At 50.6% G+C, this 20,869-nt stretch overlaps 1 protein-coding gene across 4 annotated transcripts in view; it reads left to right on the top strand.

Moving 5' to 3' along the window:
• Positions 1 to 2,653: 2,653 nt before the first annotated feature.
• Positions 2,654 to 20,869, top strand: part of LPIN1 (lipin 1) — a 112,579-nt gene continuing 94,363 nt past the window's right edge. For 2 of the 4 annotated variants that reach the window (XM_033124709.1, XM_033124704.1), the window contains exon 1: positions 2,665 to 2,869. In XM_033124709.1, coding sequence (XP_032980600.1) covers positions 2,795 to 2,869 — 75 coding nt within the window. In that variant the 5' untranslated portion in view covers positions 2,665 to 2,794. Of the gene's footprint in view, positions 2,870 to 20,869 lie in introns of all 4 variants that reach the window. The other 2 variants (XM_033124705.1, XM_033124703.1) reach the window with 2 other exon arrangements.

The following is a 20,869-nucleotide window of genomic DNA, read 5'->3' as shown; positions in this document are numbered from 1 at the left end:
ACAGGTGACTCCCAGACTCTGGGCTGGCAGCCTGGGAGAGAGGGCATCCTGTAGATTGTTGACAGCCAGGGTCACTCAAGGGAAGGCTTTTGGGGGGAAATTCAACTTGGTCCTTTCTTTGGTCCCATGGGGCAATGATGGAAGTCCTCAGGAGTCCTATTGTAGGAAGTGTTAGAGAGCCTGCAGTGGATGGAAATCCCAAATAAAACAGAGGCTGTTTCTTTGTCTGTGAAATGAGCTATTAATGCCTACCTCAGCGTTATTGTGAGGATTCGTAGTTGCTGCCGCTTCGTGAAGATCTAATCCGTGCCAGGCGCTGTGTCAAGGGCTCTCACTGCATGGCCTCAAGTATCCCCGCAACAACACGGTGACAGACAGACTCTATTTTTATCCCTGTGTTTCCCAGATAAGGAAACGAAGGCTCCTAGAGACTGAGTGACTTGCCCTGAGTCAGATCAGCTTCTAAAGGGCAGAGTCAGACCAAGTGCCCAGACCTGCGTGGCTCAGATTGCGAGACTGAACCATTACACAGAGCTTCTGGGAGCCCTGTCATTGCTCACGGCCCTTTTCCAGGCACATCAGCTTAACCAGTGCTGGCTCTTTGCAGCCCTTCATAGCAGCAGGACATTGTCAGCCCGGTCACCCTGTCTCCAACACCTGCTGCCATCAGGGCTGCGAAGCCACCCGCCTGGGCTCTGAGCACCGAGCACCACGCCTCCTCTCGGTTATTCCAGAGGAGGCTCTGCAGTGTTCACCACCTCCTGGGCACTCACTGTGCTTCCATCAGATTTCTGGCGAAAGGCTACACATGACCGGGTTTAATTACAATCTTATCATTCGTTAGTCATGAGGTTCTTAAAATATCTTGACAGGATGAATTAAAAATAGTAAGAGTGGTGGTGACCCAGCTCAGCAGAAGTGTCTTAAACTTGTTCTTTTCTCCCTGCCTCAGGACAATTCGGGGCGTTCAGACTGTGGGGGCTTTTCCTGGGCTGGGCTAGGGGGCACCCATCTCTGAGGCTGTGCACACTGGTCCCTTCCAGCGCTCTCTGTGCTTTTCCAGGGTGAGGAAGGCAGGGGCACCAGGGTGGCCAGGATAGTGGCACAGTGACCTGGGGACACAGACGCCTAGGATTGAGTACCTCTCTGCTCCTTACCAGTAGCAGCACCTGGGGAAGCCACTGACATCCCCCCACCACCACCCTGAACCTGTAAAGGGAGGGCAGTTATACCCATTGCATTAGAAAGGGCACCTTTCTATGTATTCTTGCACTCGCCTCTAACTGCAGCCGCAGGTGGATTGTGATCAGGGCCCCCTCCAGAAGGAAGGAGGAACCTGCAGGAAAACTGAAGAAGACCTGGCTCGGGAGGGATTGGAGAACCAGAAAGGGTGCTTCAAAGAGCCACCTGGGTAGAGTTGAGAGACTCCTGGAGGCAGTCATGGGGTCACAGGTTGCAGGGAGGAGCTGGGGGGCGAGGAGGGAGGTCTTTGTGGTAAGAGCTGAGTCAGGAAGCCTGACTTATCTATCATTCCGCTGCCCTTTTGCCTCCAACTGTCATCTCTCTAATCCTTCTTCCTTCTACAGGCCTCAGCTTCTGCCACCGACATGCTCAGATTGCGGTATTCTAAGGCCCTTTCCTTACCCTGTCATGCACTCAGGGTACTGCCCTTTCTCTCCCCAGGTGAGGTCGCAAAGCTGTCCCCCTTCGTCCCTGTCAAACTAGATCGAAGCTTCTGCACCCACTCTTGCAGTGTGCCCTCTGCCCTTGGCCTCGCCCAGAAACTGCCCCAGTTAGTGCCCTCCCTCCCATCCAGCTGCAGGTCCCTCTAAAACCTGAACTCCTCTGAGCCCAACCCATCAATCCCCGAGATCCCAGACTCCTGGCAGGATTAGAGCTGGATTTCCAGCACTGCTTTTGAAGTCAGCCTGGCCCTGCTTTGCCACTTCCCATGTTGGGCCAGTTCTTCAAGCGCCTATTTTTGATCTGTAACCTTATAGGGTTGCTGTGCAAATTATATGCCAGAATGCAGCTTAAATGCTTAGCTTCCTGGTGTGTGGAAAGTAGTGAAAACCGGAGAGCTGGTGCTGATTGATGTTGCTGAGTGTGACAGAGGCAAGGATAATGGCCCACTGAATCCAGCTTTCCTGACTTCCTGAGGGGTGCAGAAGCAACTCAGAGGAACAAAGAGAAAGGATTCCCCAAAGCTTTTGTGGGAACTAGTAGGATAGAGTGGAAGGTGAACGGACAGACTTTTGCAAGGTTCCCTGCACCCAGAACGTGAGGTGGTCTCTCCCTCATGCCTCTTCCTGTCAAATCCCTCTGGAGACAGAACTCGGGTCTGAGTCCCAATTCTCTCTTTTAGAGCTATGTGACCTTGGGGGACTTAGTCAATCTCTGAGTCTTACTCATAGTACCTCAGATAGCTGGTGAGGAGAGAGAATGACTGTCAGTGCCAGTCCCCCCCACCCCCCACCCCCGTCTCAGCTCACAAGGTTCATATAAACTAGCACCTGCTGGGACCCTGCATCCTTCAGGGACAGGAGGTGTCTCAGTGTTTGTTAGCCAGTCCCCAGGTGGGAGAGGATTTGCAATTCAACACTCAGCTCTTTTCCTGAGCCTTGTGACTTGGCCGGGCTCCTGGGGTGTAAAGGGAAGCCGCCTGCCTGCCCGAGCTCAGTGTCGCAGGCCCAGCCTCTGCTCCTGAGAGAGTGAAATCAGCCACAGCATGACATTTTTCTCCAGGCCTTGGTGGTGGTGGTGAGGAGGCAGCTAGCATCCCGAGGGCCGGGCCATGGAGGACCACGCCTGCGAATCCACCTGGGAGTGTCCAGAGGATAAGAGCCCCCCGGATTCCCCTTGGTCATGGGTAAGGACCTCTTGTGTCCATTGCAAATGCCATCCCTGGCAGAGGGATGCTGATGGGACCCGCGGGGTCATTTAGGATTCGTGCATTCACATTTGTCCAATTAAGTGGTGGGACCAGCTGCTCCCCAGGGGCTCCTGTTATGGAAGATGCATTCATAGATGAAGTTGTACAACTTATTCAAGAATTAAATGCTTTTTCTTTGCCTTGGATGGAAAATAAATAGTGATTGCTTTGCTCCTCAAGATGCGTGTTTCGAGGGCTTCCCACTTGCCGCACACGGTGCTGGGACCTCACGTTGTCTTTCGTGTCTGTGCGAGGAGGAAGGGATCCACGTGTTCAAGTGACTGGTCCTCTGCAGCCCTTTAACCTCCGTGTCTCAGAATACGACATGTGTGCTGTGGGCTCCAAAACCAATAGCTGTACCGTCCGGCCTTTCTAGAGCTCATCCTAGATGCCGGGGCGCTTTGGTGGGGTTGGGGGGAAGGTCGTTCCAAACTAGTTATTTTCTTTATTTTTTACAAGATTTTTATTAAGTTGTTGTTTTCCTTTAAAGCCTCAAAGCAGGAGGGTGCTCAGATAACACCGTGTGGAAGTGGGTGCTGAGGGTGGAGGCTGAGCTAGAATTCAGCCTTTGCTGTATCTTCCAAAGGCCAGGGGTTTGGCGGCAGTAAGGATAAGGTGTTAAACCCCACCCCAAATCAGGGTCACCAGTGACGCTCTACCTCGTCCTCATCTTCAGAAGGCTGGGCTGGCCCTTGAGGGTACCTGGAAGCAGAGAGAGCCCGGGGCTTTCTGCAGCCTAGGGAAATGGGGTGATGGGGGCCGTGCACAAAGCAGTGAGGGCCTCCAGGCTGCTGGTTCCCTGAAGCTCCTGTCGTCTCCCGCGTTAGCCAGGTTCATCCTCAGGGCGGCTTGTTTTCTTTCAGGGGCAGGAATCACTGCAGGGGTCTGGCTGTTGGTGCTCAGGCAGAAATGCAGTGGGGCTCCCAGGGGAGAAAGGGGACCCAGATTCTGTTCCTCTTCTGACACCATTTGCCACTTGGCCCTTTGGGCAAATATTTGCTTGAGTGGACAATGCTTGCAGGTAGAAGAGTTACCCAGGCTGATCAATGACTCTCCCTTGACAGTGTGAGGACAGGAATGAGACCTCCCTCCAGGAGCACAGCATCCACACTCTGACTAAACAGACTGGATTTGTGCTCGGCTGGAATTAAGATGGCTGCGTCCTGTTTCCATTCCTGGAGTGGCTCATACACGGAGCAGCCCTGTGCTGGCTGAGAAATGCGCCTACTTCTCCTTCGCGGGCAGCATCGGACTCCCATAAAGCCCCCCACGTCCGCTGTAGTGATGGACAGTCTCTGCAGCCCTGAGACGTGGGTCTTATTATTGTGGGTATCTTGTAAAACGCAGGCAGACGCTGTCCTGCCCATTTGACAGCTGAGGAAATTGAGGCTATGAAGTTGGGACTGGCCAACAGCAGCTCAGGGGGCTGGTGGAAGATGGAGACAGGCGGTAGGTCTCCTGGAGCCCACACAGCCCCAGGTGCCCTTAGACACTGTCATCCGAGGAAGCTCTGGCAATATCTGTGTTTTGCTCCTATTTTTGGATGACTACTTGCTTTTCCTGATTATAAAAGCATGTTCATTATAGAAGATGTAGGATATACAGCAAAGTGTAAACCAGCTAGTAAATGCCGAAGACTTTGTAAACGGAGGTCACGCTCCATTTCCCTGAAGGCTCATTACGTTATAATTAAGCCACAGAAAGGATTTCAGGTCCACCTCTGTCCCCTTTAATTCCATAGCTCTTCCAACCCCCACACCACTCCGTGTGCTTGATTTTAAGCCCCATGCTGAAGCCCTCCAGACCCCTGTGCTGTGCCATGCAGCCCGGATGCCTCGCTGTGTGGCACCTGTGACTTTCTTCCCCAGGGTAGGCAGGCTTCCATGGCGGGGGGGTGGGGGCAGTTACTGGACTCTGGAGCTGCAGCCCTGGCTCCTGCAGGGGGTCTGCCCCAGGCACAAGGTCTGAAAGAACCCAGAAACTCAGGCTTGGCTCAGGTTGTGCTCATGTCTGGAAGAGTCTGACCTGTTGTGCTGAAAGGTGGCTGCAGAGGGGATACTGGGAGCCTAACCAGCTCCAGTGAGAGAGCTGCTGCGGGGGGGTGAGTGCCTGACTAGCCCTTGGAGGACAGAGGAGGGCCAGGCTCCGAGGGGCACTTCGGCAAAGCAGAAGTGGAACACAAAGCAGGAAGTTGAGGCAGACACTCAGCTGGACTGACCACAAAGCAGGACAGCTTAGGAGGAGGCTGCTGCAGAGCTGCTCGAGCAGGACGGAGAGGCAGGGGCTGCAGGTGCCATGGCCAGAAGCCCCAGAAGCCAGGGCTGGCTGCTTCTGGGAAGGGTAAAGGTGGTTCAGCCATCGTGGGGTGCTGTCATTCCTGTGGCTGGCAAAGGGCAGCTGGCAGCTGAGCCCTCAAAGGCACCTGTTATGTTGGCGCCGTCCACCTGCGACACTAGCCACAATCATTCCCAGAGCCTTCTGGGCTTGATCTCTGGGCCCTGCATGTGTGCAGAGCCCCGTGGGGAATGGAGTGAGTGGGAGACCTGGTCTCCTCCCTCAGGAGGTCAAGGCAGAATGGAGTGGGTGGGCCTGCACCCGGCCGGCTGCCAGGTTCACAGGGGCACGGATCAGGAGGAATTTCTACTGGCAGGGCCAGGGAAGGCATCTCTGAGAAGCTGGCATTGGAGCCAGGCCTTAGAGAAGAGTAGGATTTCAATAAACAGAGCCCACGGGGCGGAGCCTTGTAGGCTGAGGGCGCAGCCTGAGCAAAGGGTGGCTTTGCGAGGACAGGGTGTTCCCCTCAAGCTAAATCTGCAGGTTTTGTTTCTCAGGGCGTTGGGGATTTTATTTCTCCTTAGCTGGGGTGTACATGGTGACATTCATTTTGGTCAGGCACCCAGCCTGTGAAAGAAAGAAAACAAGCAGTCATGGATGGGCCAAATAGGTGGGACCTAGAATGAAGGCGGGGGTAAGGGTGGGGTAGAGGGCAGGAGCATGTGGCCTGGGCTCAAGCCCCAGTTTTGTTACTTTCAAGTATTGATCTTGTGGAGCCTTCACTTTCTCATCTGTAAAATGGGGCTTACAATATTTAATAATATAATACTCACAGGTACTCGATAAATGGTAGCTATTATTAGTAAATAATGGCAGTAAACCTGAAAAAAGATAGCCTCTTGTGACAGGTTGGCCTGTAAATATAATGGCGAAAAGAAATCAGAACATTTCCACTTGGACCGTTGGTCTTAGTACTGTGAGAAGGAAATGCACAAATCCAGACCCCGTTGTCTGCTAACACAGAGCAGAATTCTGAGGGTAATCTTCAACTAGACGTTGTAGCTCGGCATTCAAGGCCTCTCAATAGCTGGCCTCACCTTCCTTCTCTCAGCTCTGTTCTCTCCTACCATGACCATGTGCTGTCTTTCTTCAGAGGCGCTGAGCCAATCCGTTAGCTGGGTCTCTAGGGAGGTGGCCATCAGGACCCCTCCTGCCACCTCCAGCCTTGTAGGCTCAAGGGCTGGGATTTGGGCTCCAACTACTCAGAGCATATGTTTTCCACCTGGGCTCCTTCTGCCACGCTGACCAGAGGCCTGGACAGAGGCTGGACAACACCCTCCCAGGCCCCTTTCTTCAGGGACCTCTGGGGCCCATGCCCCTGACTGTGGTGGGGTGTGGACAGACAGACTCAGGGAAAGAGCGCACCTCTCCCAAGAGCCCCAGCTGACTTGAAATACCTGTCTGCCTGCCTGGTCCATGGAGGGCTCTCAAGAGGCTACTGCCGCAGGTGGGCCTGAAACCACCAGCCCCTTGGGTATGTGAGGACGGGGGCGGGGGCAGAGAGAAAAGCTGAACATGTGCAGTTCCTTCTGTTTCTTAGCTGATCACAGTCCGATTCGTCCTTCGAGGCCCAGTTTAAATGCCACCATCTCCGCAGAATTTCAATTAGTGGTGGAGGCTGGGGTCGCCTACATTTTCTTTGTTTCGTGTTCTGCGCGTTTCTGATGGAAACCAATTTTGTTTCCCTTTATGAAACTGGAGTGCAGGGGATAAGCTTCGAGCAGTGTGGTTGAATTCTGACCAGCTAGCGTCCTCCCTCTCTGCCTGTTATGTTCCAGTGCCTACGTGCCTGTCTCTTCTCTCCCACTGAGCTGTGAGCTCCTGAGGGCAGTCAGGGTCTCTCCATCTAGGTGTCCCCACAGCACTTAACACACAGCTGTGTTTGCCTGGCTCGGTTGGAGTAACACCTAGAGTCCTGATGTAATTCTTTGTAGCGCCTCCTTTTGCTCTGGAATGGGAGGATCACCCTGCCTAGTTCACACCTGTAAGGCTGCACGTGTGCCTGGCTTTGGAGCTGTCCCCTCACCTACAGCTTGTTCCTAGAGACCCTTTCTCACTGCCACTTTAGGGTCCTAGTCATCCGCCCCATCCCTCTGGTCTGGGCTAGAGTGGAGCGGGGTGCTTTGTTTGGTCGTGGTGTGTTTCATGCAAAGATTAGGATCTACAGTCAGTGCAAGAGGCAGAATTTCTGTGCGGTCAAGGTCCCTTAGGATGTCGGTCCCCACAGCAGACACCTTTCCTTGGCATGTTTGCATTAATGGTTAAGGGAGTAGATTGCATAGATTACCTGTCTGGACTCAAAGCCTAGCTCTCGGGTTTGCTACCTGAGACCTTTCATAGTCTCATTTCCTTATCTGCAAACAGATTTTGTGAGGACTAAATGAGTTAAAAAGCCATAAAGCACCTAGAATGCATGTAACGAGTATTCCTCCTATTATTAAATCTATCACGGCACCCTGTTTTCGGCAGCCCTTCCCCTGGTAAGCCTTGCACGGTTGGCCTTTTTGGTACCGCGAGACCTCTTGCTTTGAGCACTATATTCACAGCAGCACGGTGAGACTTTTGCTCCATAAGCTCTGCCTGGGAGGTGAGACAGTGGGGAAATAGCAGATCTACCTCTCTCATCCCAAGATCCTCTGGGAATTACTCTCTGGAATAAAAAGAGCAAGAGAAGTTGGCACGCACGGTTGAAATTATTATTCACATTTTTCCTCTTCCTGTCTATTTCGCCAAGGATACGTGTAGCTGGATGCATTTAAATTAAAATTAGGTCAGTGATGAACACTCACTCTTTCCCAACAAGAAATGTATTTTTTGCACATGTGTACATGGTATTGAGAAGCATCATGCTGATGTGCCCTCAAGTTGCAGATGCAGGGTCTAGAAACTGGGGTTGCAGGCCCAACATTCCATGACCTTGGACAAGGTCACTTCTCTGGGGGACTCAGTTCCCTGCCTAGTACTGTGAGGCTCAAGTGAGTTATGTGAGTGAAAGCACTTTGCAAACCGTGGCGCTCCCTACAAATGCTGCTTACCTCGTGTGTCTGCTCTGCCTGTTCTAGGCCCCGGGTGGTGGGGTGGGAGTGGGGACTATGGAAGAACACATGGTCTTGACTTTCAGTGATAGCTAAGAACTACATGAAATGAGATATATCGTGTAACACGCATCGTGTCTAATTTTGTGTTCTGATATTTTAAAGTGCCAAATTCTGTGGCAGAAAGCATGAGAGAATGGACGGGGCTGGTTATGCTTCAAACGCTGAGGTCCAGACACTGAGGTCTGCCATTCTGGGGGCTGGGAGCCACTGGAGTGGACAGGTCAGGAAGTCAGCCTTGTGTGGCCGGTGGGCCTGGAGCTGAGCCTGAGGGTTGGGAATGGGTGGCTGAGAAGGAAGGAAAAGAAAAGAGGTCTGCACTGGCTTTTGATTTGAGAAGCCCCAAGTACACACTTCCTCGCCCCAACGCTTGCCTCCTGTGGCTCTGCAGAGGAGCGAGCAGGGGGCAGGGCTGCCCCTGTAGGTGTGCCCTGCGCCTGCACTGTCCCTCCCCTTTCACCTCCTCAGCGCTGTGGAAAAAGTATAAATTCACTGAACGTTCAATGTGAGATGTAAAGCTCGTGAACCAGAGGCTGGTGTCACGCTGGCTCTTGCTGTTCTGAGCTCTTCTGTAGCCCTGGATCCATGCTGGGCTCTGGAGCCGGAACCCCGCAAGAATGATTCTGACATAAGAAGGCACGTCAGCTGGAGCAAGGGCCGGACAGGGGGACGCGCCACCTTGTCTTTTTTCTCCAAGGAAGAATCATAGTGACATAGAGCTAGAAGGTTGGGCTGCTGTTGGTGCGTCATTGATCCACGGTGAAAAAAGAGACTACACAGTGCTGTGTGGTATATATGCAGGTGTGAGTTCACCCGCTCAGCTTTCTGGGGAAAGATTATTACTTTTTCTGAGAGAATGACTTCCCATTTTGAGGAGGGCAAAGTAGCTTTCTTTTATGAAACAGTGATAATAATAGATGGTACTTGCCTTCTTTCTTCCCTCCCTTTCTCCCTCCCTCCCTTTATATTTAAGATTAAAAAGTTGACAACCCATGCTCCCCCAAACAAAGCAGTCACCACCCACGCTCCCCCAAACAAAAGTAATAAAACACTATTGTTTTTTCATTTGTGTATTCATTCTACAGTACAAACTCATTTAGCTATGTGGCAGGCCTCCTTCCAGGCACAAGTAAAACACACAAAAGTCCCTGTCATCCAGAAGCTTACATTCTAGGTGGAGGAGCAAAGAATAAGCAAATCAGTAAGTAAAACATGTGCCCGGTGGAGACGGGGTTGTGGAGAAAGCAAAAGCACGGGGAGAGTGACAGGGAGTACCAGACGGGAGGCTGATGCTGTTTCCAAGGGGGAGGCCAGGGCAGGTCTCGCTGAGGAGGTGACATTTGAGCAAAGACTTGCACAGCGTGATGGAGTGAGCGAAGGGCTCGGTAGGTATCTGGGCCCTGAGGTTGGTGCGAGGTGCAGGGTTGAAGCTTGCAAGGGTGGTAGGAGGGTCATGTCACAGAACAAGGGAGGGTGGGCTGGCGGAGCTTCGCAAGGGCTTTGGCCTTGACTCTGAGTGAGACAAGGAGTCATGGGGGCACTTGGGGTGGACACTGCCTTGGAGGGTGTGCATTATGGGGACCAGTCTCCGGGGCCCTTGGCAGAGCAGTGGGACCGGTTGAGAAGACATCGTAATAATCCCAGCGGGAGGTGAAGGTGGTTTGGACCATGGCAGTGGCAGTGGAGGGGTGAGACGTTTCTGGAGACATTCTGAAAGTAGAGCTGAGGGATGCGATGACAGACTGGATGTGAGGAGCAAGAGAAGAGGCATCAGGGATGCCTCCAAGAGGTAGCAGCCCTGAGCCAGTTGTAGGAATGGGACTGGGACGTTCCTGGTCTGTCATCTCTACCCAGGGCTCAGGGCGTGATGTGCCCACAGCAGGGACGACAAGGCGGGGCCAGGAGGGGCTTGCCTCTGAACTTTTGAAGAGTTCATTGCTACTAGGAGGAAGGGAACAAGGCTCTTCTGAGGGGAGACTTGTATTCACTAACGGAGGAGCACAGAGAAAGTGCCTCGTCGAGAGTTCTGGTTCTAGGCTCACGGTGTGGCTCTGAGCAGGCCCGCTGTAACTGTGGAGCAGTGACACCTCTCCACAGGCTGTCTCCACGAGACTTGGCATGTGCAATTGCAAGAACAAGCGTGCCCCTCTGAGGGAAATAAGCTCGCTGTTAGTCATGGCGGAGGTAGCACTGGCGACAAGCCTTACAGCTGCTTCGGTAACAGGAGGCTATGGCAGGGCCGACGTGTAGGCTTCTGTAGTTTGTGGTCTGCCCAGGGTGCTGGCTCAGGGGCAACTAAGGGCTGAAATTTAACCTGCACTCTGCTCAGCAGCCTGCTGAGCTTTGGACTGAGGCCAGCTGGGACAGTTGGAGGAAGGGGCACCTTTTTGAAGTGTGTTTGTGCAGAGGCCTCCTTCTTGTTCACTCTGCACACCCTGTGTGCCAGCTGTGGCCCGGGAGGCGGCCTGACCATGGTGTCCAGCACCTGCACCTCCCAGCGTGGAAGCTTTGCTATCAATGACAGTATCTAGACCCCATTGTATAGATGAAATAACAATGGGGCAACTTGTGAAGATGCAAAGATGGGGAACTTGGTGCCCTCCTTTCTCAAGCTTCCTGTCCTTTTCTCACATCAGCCACCTCTCTGCCAAGCCCCACCTTCCCTCTCCACAGTCACCCAGGGCCCGACTCAGCAAAGTTTGAAACCCCTGGAGGAGGTAACCTCCTGTAGGCTGTCCAGCTCTGGAATCACAAGCAGGAATTCTTTTTGGAGCAACATAGAGTAACAGTCTGCAGACCTTAGATTGGTGAATTGAGCCTTTCTGCACAGCTGGGGCTGGGAGGACCCTGCCTCCCTGCCCTGTTACATCCTGCAGATCCAGCCTGTTCCTCCTTTACCCTATAGAGTTCTAGGCAGTCAGCCTCCAGTGGCTGTCATTTGGCCCGGGTGTCCTGGCTCAGAAGTTACCCTAGAGGGCGCTGTCCCACCAGGACCCAGTACAGGGTCCTGGGCAGGCACCCTTGGGCAGGGATGAGTCCCCTCTGCTCCATGCAAGTGGGGGACAAATGAAAAATGAGGTAATACACAAAATGTTTTCAGCCAACAATAAGAGAGTTTTAGTGAATTCTTTTTATCTAAGGACAAGGTGATTTGAACTTCAGAGTTGTTCAAAATAAAGGAAATGGGGACGTGGCTAGTTGGTTTCTTCCCTGATTTGACCTAGGCAGAAGCTGAGTTTATTAATAGCCATTTGATAGACACTTCACTGTTAATGGTGAAGCAGCATGGGATCAGCTTTCTGGGTTTTATCCAATTAGAACTGCCTCATGGGTGAGAGGTCACCAGCTAGAAAGAGAAAGACCAGCCTTACGCGCTGGACATTGAGCAGCCACCTTGTATAATAGTATTTTGCAAACATCTGAGTTATTCCCAGGTTATGGATAATTTAAAGTGCTTTCAAAAATGATAAATGTCCAGGTTTATTATTGTTGTTGTTGTCTACTGAGTGCTTTCTATATGCCAGGTGCCCTAGGAGGCGTTTTCCTTTTTTGTTTTATCAGTCCTCGTGAGAACCATATGAGTGGGGTAATACCCTCAGTTTATACACAGAGGAGCTTTGAGATATTACTTCACTGGACTGAGGTCTCGTGAGTCGCAGTGAAACCGTAATTCCACTGTGGTCCTCCTGCTTCGAAAGACCATGCTCCCTCCACTGGAAATGTTGCCTTCCCCAGAGCATTTATAGGAATGAACTCTAACTCCTGGGGTCCAGGTCTCCCATCCTGCGTGGCTCTGCTTACCCCTGATGCTTAGGGTTAGAGATTTGGTTCTGCAGCAGGATCTCACTTGAATGACGGTCATGTTCCAACTAATGTCAGTACTCAATGCCTGTTCTTAGGGTGATGGTGGGGTGGGGAGCAGCAGGAGAGACACTGTTCTTTCTCTAGGGATCCCGCCTTTACACACTTTTTGGATGAAAGAAGACTTAATGATATAGGGGCTCCTTTATGCTGGATTGGAAAGGGCCTTGGGGTTGGTCATCTAATCTGGCCTTGAACTCAAAGCTGGCCTCTTGGGAGCCCTACAGTTGCTCTCCGTCCTGGACGCTAACATCAATCACGGAGTTCCCAAATAATGTAAGATATGCAGGCGGCGTTCATGACCCTGCTCGGAGTTATACAGTTCAATTTTGAGTCTTAGTATATCTGTGTTAAATGTCATGTCACTGGTTTTAGACCTGTCAAAGCCCTTTGATCCTCTAATTCTATTACCAAATGTACTGATTTTGTTACATCTGAAAATTTGACTTATTTGCTTTCCTTTCCTGACTTTTATCGATTGACAATTGAAAACATATATTTTTCCATTCCCAATTTTTTTGTTGTTGTTTTTCTTCAGATTTTATGACTGTAGAATTCCCATTCTTTTAGAGGTTCTCCTTAATTTTTAAATATACTTGTTTAATGTCTAATTTGGTTTTAAATTTATTTATTATTTATATACTCCTGCTAAACATCACCTAGACCTTCACTCATTCTAGATTGCTAGATTGTCAATTGTTTTTCCTCAGTATTTAAAAAAATATTAGTCTTCTGTGAGACTTAAATTTTATCCTTTGCCTCGTTTGTTCTGCTATGTCACTACAATGTGCGTGGATTTCTTTTTATTTACACTTCTCAATGCTCAGTCTACTTTCACTCATTAGTCATGTGTTTTATCAATTTTAGACGATTTTCAGACATCTTTTCAAGAGTTTCTCCTCTGTGATGTCCTTAATTATCTTTTCTGGAACAGTTATCAGACACAAACCATGTTTCCCCGAAAATAAGACTAAGCCGGATGGACCATCAGCTCTAACGCATCTTTTGGAGCAAAAATTAATAAAAGCCCGGTCTTATATTAAAATAAGACCAGGTCTTATATAATATAAGACCACTTCTTATATTAATTTTTTGCTCCAAAAGACGCATTAGAGCTGATGGTCCGGCTAGGTCTTATTTTTGGGGAAACATGGAATTTTAGCCTCTCACTGTATCTTCCATGTCTCCTAGATGCTCTTTATTTCTTTATCTCTTTGACTTGCTAGTGCTGGTGGGGAACAGGACTTTATTGGGGAACAGTGTGTACTTCCAGGCCTTTTTTCCAAGTCAGGTTGTTGTCCTTTCAGTCTTAGTTGTGGAGGGTGCAGTTCAGCTTCAAGTTGCTGTCCTTTCAGTCTTAGTTGTGGAGGGCGCAGCTCAGCTCCAGGTCCAGTTGCCGTTTTCTAGTTGCAGGGGGCACAGCCCACCATCCCTTGCAGGAATCGAACCGGCAACCTTGTGGTTGAGAGGATGCGCTCCAACCAACTGAGCCATCTGGGAGCTCAGCAGCAGCTCAGCTCAAGGTGCCGTGTTCAATCTTAGTTGCAGGGGGCGGAGCCCACCATCCCTTGTGGGACTCGAGGAGTTGAACTGGCAACCTTGTGGTTGAGAGCCCACTGGCCCATGTGGGAATCAAACCGGCAGCCTTCGGAGTTAGGAGCATGGAGCTCTAACCGCCTGAGCCACCGGGCTGGACCGATACTTTTGTTTTAATTTCAGTGACTATAGTTTTCATTTCTAAGACTTCTAATTAGTTCTTTTCCCTAGCTACTGGCTAGTGTTCAATTTTTCTATCTTTCTGTCTTGTAATTTCTCTTTTTTAGTGGATGCTGTTCCTTAATCTAGATCTTTATGCACCTTAATTATACTTATTTAGAATCATTGTCAGGCTGTTCAATGAAATGACTTTGGTGTGAATCCATATTCCAAGTGTTTGTTTGTTTATTTATTTTTGCTGTCTTTCTTAGCATTATAGTTATTCATAAGTGTAAGAAGTTTTGCTTTTGGGCTCATTTTGAATGAATATTTTATTTGTTGCTGTTATTTCCCTCCTGTGATATCCATCTCCTCCCCCTACCCTAGCCCCACACCAGTCCTTTGTTCCCCAACATTAAGCCCCGGTGATTTGAGAGACACCCCAGGTTAGTTGCCTCTTCTGGAGTACAGTCCAGAGCCAGGCCTTATAACAGCACTTCCGAGCTCCTTTTGTATAGTGATATTGGGGAACTGGCTCAGCGACACACAGACGCTGAGCCAGACCGCCGTTCAGTTTGGTAGGTTGTGTCATGGTTCTCCCACTGCTCTCTATAGCCTGAGCCCTAAGCAGTAGCGCTGCAGAAAATGTCAGGTCTGCTTTGCTAGAGGTGGGACCCCGTCCCGGGGCAGGCTTCAATGTAGAACCTGGTGCCCATTCTCACGTGACCCTTTGCAGGTGCTGCCCGCACCCTCTGCTTCTGGACCAGTGGCTTTACATTTCTAATCTGTCTTTGGTTCGTGACAACACCTACATTGTTTTTTGAGCCTCCCTATGTTATTTTGTTTTATCGTTTTATATACTGTGGATTGGGGTCAGAGGGAGTGTTTCAAAGTACAAATTCACTACACCGTCTTGACCATAAGTCACAAACATGTTTTCTATCCCAACTCAATATTGATAAAATGTTCAAGGAGGGAAGAGCTAGAAGAGAAGCAGTGGCATGATATTTGAGGCCTCCATCCAAAGGTATTTCTCATCCCTCAGGAATGCTAGTTTATTTAGCTGTCCCTGTTATAATATCACCCAACCCAAGTTATCCAAACAATCCTTTAGGGCATCATGAAAGATTTTATCAAATGCCTTGCTGAAATCATTACTTGCCTCTGTGTGTGTGTCTGTCTGTGTGTGTGTGTGTGTGTGTGATAGTCCCCTGATCTGGAAACCTAACTATGCAATGAAAAATGGAAGCATTTTCTTTGCCAGAGTTGTTCCCTCTACATTCCGATGGCTGCCACTTTCTTACAGGTTGTCAATGTCTGTGGCTTTCCCACACTAAGAACTCCTCACTTGGTGGCGTGTAGTCCACTCGGTGACCATGCCCTAGATGGAAATTTGCTTTGCCATGTACGCTCGGGAAACACTGGCATATTCAAAGCAAAAAGTCATCACCTATTATGTACCCCCGTCCCCCTAATTTTGAATATTTTTACTTCCAGTAGGAAGTTTGGTCCCATTTCCTTCTCCTGGCTTTGGCTCTGGCCCTGTGTAAATGCAGTAGGTCCCTCTGCATGTGAGTGACTCATATGTAAAAGGGGCTCCGGTGAGGGTTACACGATGTAACACAGTGCTTCCCATGTGCCGGAATCACCCAAGAGCCTGAAAAGTCCCTGGGTTCTGCTGCTAGAGATTTTGACTCAGCAGGTTGAAGTAGGACCTGAGAATGTAAAATGTTAGTGAATTCTCCATCGGTTTTGATAAGCAAGCAGGGTTAGATCCTGAACGGCAGTGTCTGTAAAGCGCCTAGCAAATGGCACTTGGAGCCTAGCACATGCTCTGCAGAGGCCCCCACCTCGCTTTCCTTCTCCCCTCTCTCCTTGGAGGTACACCCAGTTTGTGTCCCAGAGGAAAACTACAGGTTGCAACCCATTTAAATTGCTCTTCTCCAGATGTCTTCCTTTGATAAAAATAGAAGACAGGGCAATGCTTCATTCAAAGTTTTCATTTAAATTTCACCACCATTTATTGGGTCAATAATCGGTACCCTTTGTTATACCCACGATAATGAGATAAATAGGATTCTGGCCCCGGCCCTGAAATTGGGATTATGTTACAATCTGAGAAATTGAAGGCGCTGACACAGCTGAAGTGGGGGAGAAATCTTATTTTGGGTCAGGGGCCGGCCTTCCTCGCATAGCTGAGATCACACCCCTGAGGCTTTCTCGGTACTTGGGTCCAGTTGTGAGTGGAAGCTTCAAGGTCATTGTAACAACAACATGGAGACGGTAGGTGGAGCTAGAGAGTCAGAAATAGAAAAGGCAGAGAGCTGGTCCTGGGGTCTCAGGAGGGTCAGGTGGGACCGTTATGTTTGGAAAGGGCTATGCGCCAAAACCCATGAGCAACTTCTGTTTTGTTTTGTTTTGTTTTGTTTTTTAAGACTATGGAATCCCTGATCCCATCCCTATGGAATTAAATTTCTGGCACTGAGCCTTGGGCACGTTTACCAAATTGCCCATGTAGGTCGGACGTGCAGCCAGGTTTGGGATCTTGAGATTCTAGAACGATGTAAAGGTGATCCAGGCATTCTGCTGAATGATCTGGTCAGCACTCTGAGCTCGTCTGAATCTAGAGCTCCATGTTATTCCAAGTGTGGTCCTTAGGGCAGCAGTGGCGTCCGCATCCCCTTGGAGCTAATCAGAAATGCAGACTCTCAGGCCCTACCCCAAATCTATTGAATCAGAACGTGCATTCGGTTGACTCATAGTCTGATGTGCCCCCTGCTGCTTGGGGAAAAAAACTGCGTATTCTAGAAGCCTAGCCCAGGTCATGTATTTGTGGCAGCCTTGCGGTCTGTCTGCCCTCCAGTGTGGAGCGCCCTCCAGCCACTCCAGGCTAAGCCAGGAGTTGGGGCTTTAGCTCCTGTCTCTCCCGGCTTTGGCCTGCCGGCAGCCTGAGGGAGTCTGTGTGTCACGACTTAGGAATTCGGCCTGCCTCCCAGCACGAGGATGCTCAGGGTTTGCTGAAACTGATGACCTGCTGGCTCCTTCCTTGCCCACCATGGATAGTGATGTGTCCTGGCCCTGGACAGGGAAAGGCCACCATTCAGGGAGGGGTGAGTGCGAAAGACCTTGGTTGTGGCTGAAACCTGACTCACACCTAATCAGTCGCCTTGCTGGGTGTGGACACCACACAATCTGGGCACCAAGCCCCTCCCCCGTGTCCCTCCCCCATTTATAGTTCCCTCCCCGTCTTCCCATCTCACTCCTCCTATCCCATCAGGGCCGAGATCACTGCAGCAACTTGCCGGGGGAAGGAGAAAACAGGCTACCTGGTCCTGCCTTCGTCAGCCTTGGGTGATTTCCCAACTTCAGTTCTGGCTGTGCTTATGGTCCTGGCTGGGATGGCAAGTGGGCCAGTGGTGGTCAGAGAGTGTCCGTGTGTCCAGTGCTGGCGGTGACGTCATTTTCTCTGAAGCAACAGACGACTTTTCCTCCAGTGCCCCTCCCCGCAGGTCCCGAATCCACAGGGACGTGGACGTCTGTTGTCTCTGGCGGGAGCCTGGAGGAGTGGGGGCACATCATGTCCTGCTGTGTCCTGGCTCGTCTGAGGCCACCTCTGCCCGCTGTCTGATCTCCAGCCTGGCTGGGGACCAGCTTCACTGCAGCTGTCTCAGGAGACCTGGTGCTTCCATAGAAGGGACTGAATGTACCCAAGGTCAAGGGCCTTGCTCTGAGTTCTTTTTTTAAAAGTCCCAGAATCAGGGCTATTGTGAGTGGCTCCCAGATCAGCCGCCACTTCTACAAAATGCAGGAACAATATCACGTGGATCTGATGCCTTCAGAGGCGGCAGTTTCTTCATGTTTGTCATTGTTGCTTCTGCAGAGAAACCCACCTACGTTTGAGTAGATGGATCAGGGCCTGGTTTTTAAAAGCTGGGTTTTTAAGTTGCCCAATGCTGTGCCTGTAAACTTGGGAACCTCGGCGGATGACGAGAAGCAGGCCATCTGGACAAAGGGGGCAGCGCCATTTAGAGAGAAAAAAGAATGTCTGCTCTATGGCCTCGGGAAAATTACTCAAGCTTCGTGAAATTCAGCTTCAATAAAAAACTGGATGGTAATACCCACAATGCATAGAGAAAAATGACAGAATGACAGGAATTTACTACAGAAAGCACCTGGCACAGCACCTGGCACGTAGTAGGTGGGCATTATTGTTCCTCCCAGAGGAAGATGCATAATTGGCCATCGGTCTGCCTTGGTCCACAGATTGAAGTCCCTCTAAGTGCAGCCTCTAATGGTCACCACGTGTCAGGTGTGACTAGGGGCTGAGGGCATGGTGTCCACAGTTCATGGTCAGCTGCAGTTCAAGAACTCAGTCTTCCTCAAGTGTAGCCCCAAGAGTCTGCCCAAGTGCAAAAACACAGCTTTGCATCCCAGCTTGACCAACCTCAGCCAGGTGCCCGCGGGGCATTGTGGGTAGGCTGAGTATCAAGGCTGCGCCAAAGCCAGGCTCGTGTGGCCGTCACAGCCTCTCTCATCCTGACCACCCCCCACTGTGCCTTCTCCCTGTCCTGGCTGGACGCCTGGCTCCCTCCTCATGGGCTGCTGCGGCTACCTCAGCACCTCCTCCCTGCCCCTCTGAAGGCTCATCATAGAGAGGGAAGAGCAAAGACTTTGGGGTTAGACAGTCCTGGGTTGGGTCTCAGTGCGGCCACTTCCACGGTGGGTGACGTCGGTCAGGTCGTATAAAGCTGCTCTGAGCCTCAGCTTTTTCATTTCGAAGTTAATGCTGGTGAGACGACCGCACTGGGAGGCAGTGAGGCTCCTGGAGGCCCCCACATAAATGGCCAGCATTGTACTCAGCATGCGGCTGGTGCTTAGTGGTGGCTGAGACCTCCCCAGAGCCACTGTGCCCACCTGGGCTTCTCGGCCCTCCTCCGGATCATGGCTTGCATCATTGTCACAAAACTCCTGCACAAAATGCCTTGGTGGCACCTGATTCTTTCCATCTTGGTCTTCAACTCCTCTTCCTGAATTGCAGAGTCCTCTCTCTTTCTTAGCTCTGCTGCCCACACTCACTCTGTCTTCTTGTCTCCTCACTGGCTTGCAACAATGCCAAGGGTATTGGTGTCTGCTTGAAGCACGCGCTTTGGCGTCTGCTGGCCATGAACTCCTGTGGGCCTGGAGAACTCCTGTGTCATCGTCAATACCCAGATGTTCTGGGATGTCTTCCCTGACCCTCCTTCATTGTTCCCTGGGGGATTTCTCTCCTGCTGGGCTACCCCAGCACTTTCTTCATGCCCCGTGATAGCACACGTCAGGGGGGATTATAGAGATTTGTTTCTGCACCTGTTTTTCCTGCTAGACTATGAATAATGCAAGTGATCAGTGCTTAGTCATTTTTGTAATTGCCCCGGTGATGAACTCAGTGCTTAGCAGAGGGCATGACACGTAGTAGATGTTTCGTTAATGTATGACTAGCTTGGACTAATCCCATCCTCACTGGTCTCTCTCCCTGAATTACAACAACACTCGAGCTTGTCCACAGCCCCTGGCCCAGGCGGTAGACTCTCAATGAGAATGAGCAACTGGACCAAGCTGTTGCCACTTCGTTATATATAGTAATGGTAGTAGTAGTAATAATAATAGTAATAATACAAATAAAATATTACTTTTATGGAATGCATTATGGTACCGGTTTCTGTGCTCAGTGTTTTAAATTCATTCATATTTAATCCTAACAGTAACAATACATCCTTACCCATTTTACAGAGGAAGGGACTTGTGTTCCGTATTGGTGTATCCAGGGCTGCTGTGCCCTTTCTGGTTGGTTGGTGTTTGTTTGGTTTGGGGGTGGCTGTACTAAACTTGTTCCTTAACTCTTTTGTACACTGCCCGCCCCCGACTGCCATGTAAATCAATGTCTTCATGTTATTGTTGTGTCTCTCCTGGTCTTGGGGCTTCAGGATGCCGTGTGTTTTAAGGGTACCCGAGATTTGTTTTATTTAGGTGTGGTAAGCCACAGAAATGACTGACACGCAAGAAGGAGTTTGAAGTACTCACAGGTCCCTGTGAACAGGAGGCATGGCACTCCACGCAGGGCCGTATGGAGAGGCAGAGGGAGCCAGGAGAAGATGTGGGCATGAGCCTTTACTGTGGTTTCCATGGGGAAGGAAAGGACAGGCAGGGGAAGCAGCTTAGGACTGGCTAGTGTGCACGATTTCAGTGGGTCTGGGGCTCAGGGACTGTCCCTAGGGGCCTGGGACCTAGCCCTGCAGTGATGAGGGCCCAGCGTGTGAGAGCCTGGTCAGGAAGGTGGTTGGCTGTGGGCTCTGGGTTGGGTGGCTTACATATGAAAGGCAGGCTCTTAAATGTCATTGAGCCCTGGGACCCGAAGAAGAAACTGATTGCAGAGCGCTGGATTTCAGCTGGGTCACTAGTAAGAGGTGTCGGCCGCGGCCCGCGCGGCCAGGAGGGCTGACCTGAGGGGGAAGGGTGAGGAGATAGAAAAAAGACACAAGAGACAGGAAAGCTGGGACCAGGAGTTCCACCGTCCACGGATGGCGGAGCAGTGGCGCAGTCTTTATTTCACACACAGTTTTTATACAGTCTTAGAATAGTTATCTATACAAACAAGTATCAGTAGAACAAGCAGGTATTATTAGAACATTTTGTTTTGTGTATTGGCCAGTTTGTATGTCTGTGGCTGCATTAGTGTTATCTTGTTCTTCCTGGGAAGATTGCAGAGGCGAGGCTTCCCAGGGGTGAGCTTGCAGCTGCAAGGCCCTCGTCAGCTCACAGCCCGCTCCCTACAGGGTGTATTCTTAAGAAAACAAATACATAGACATTGCTGCTTCTTCTTAATCACAAGAGCAGGTGTCCTGTGGCACAGTAATGACACTGGTTTTTCTCCTTGGCTTGCCCTGGGAGGGGCGGTCTTTCCAGGGTCAGCAAG

This window comes from Rhinolophus ferrumequinum, chromosome 13, assembly GCF_004115265.2.
Source record: "Rhinolophus ferrumequinum isolate MPI-CBG mRhiFer1 chromosome 13, mRhiFer1_v1.p, whole genome shotgun sequence".
Classification (NCBI taxonomy): domain Eukaryota; kingdom Metazoa; phylum Chordata; class Mammalia; order Chiroptera; family Rhinolophidae; genus Rhinolophus; species Rhinolophus ferrumequinum.
The sequence above is the reverse complement of the archived record's forward strand: the minus strand, read 5'-3'. Positions and strand labels throughout refer to the sequence as shown.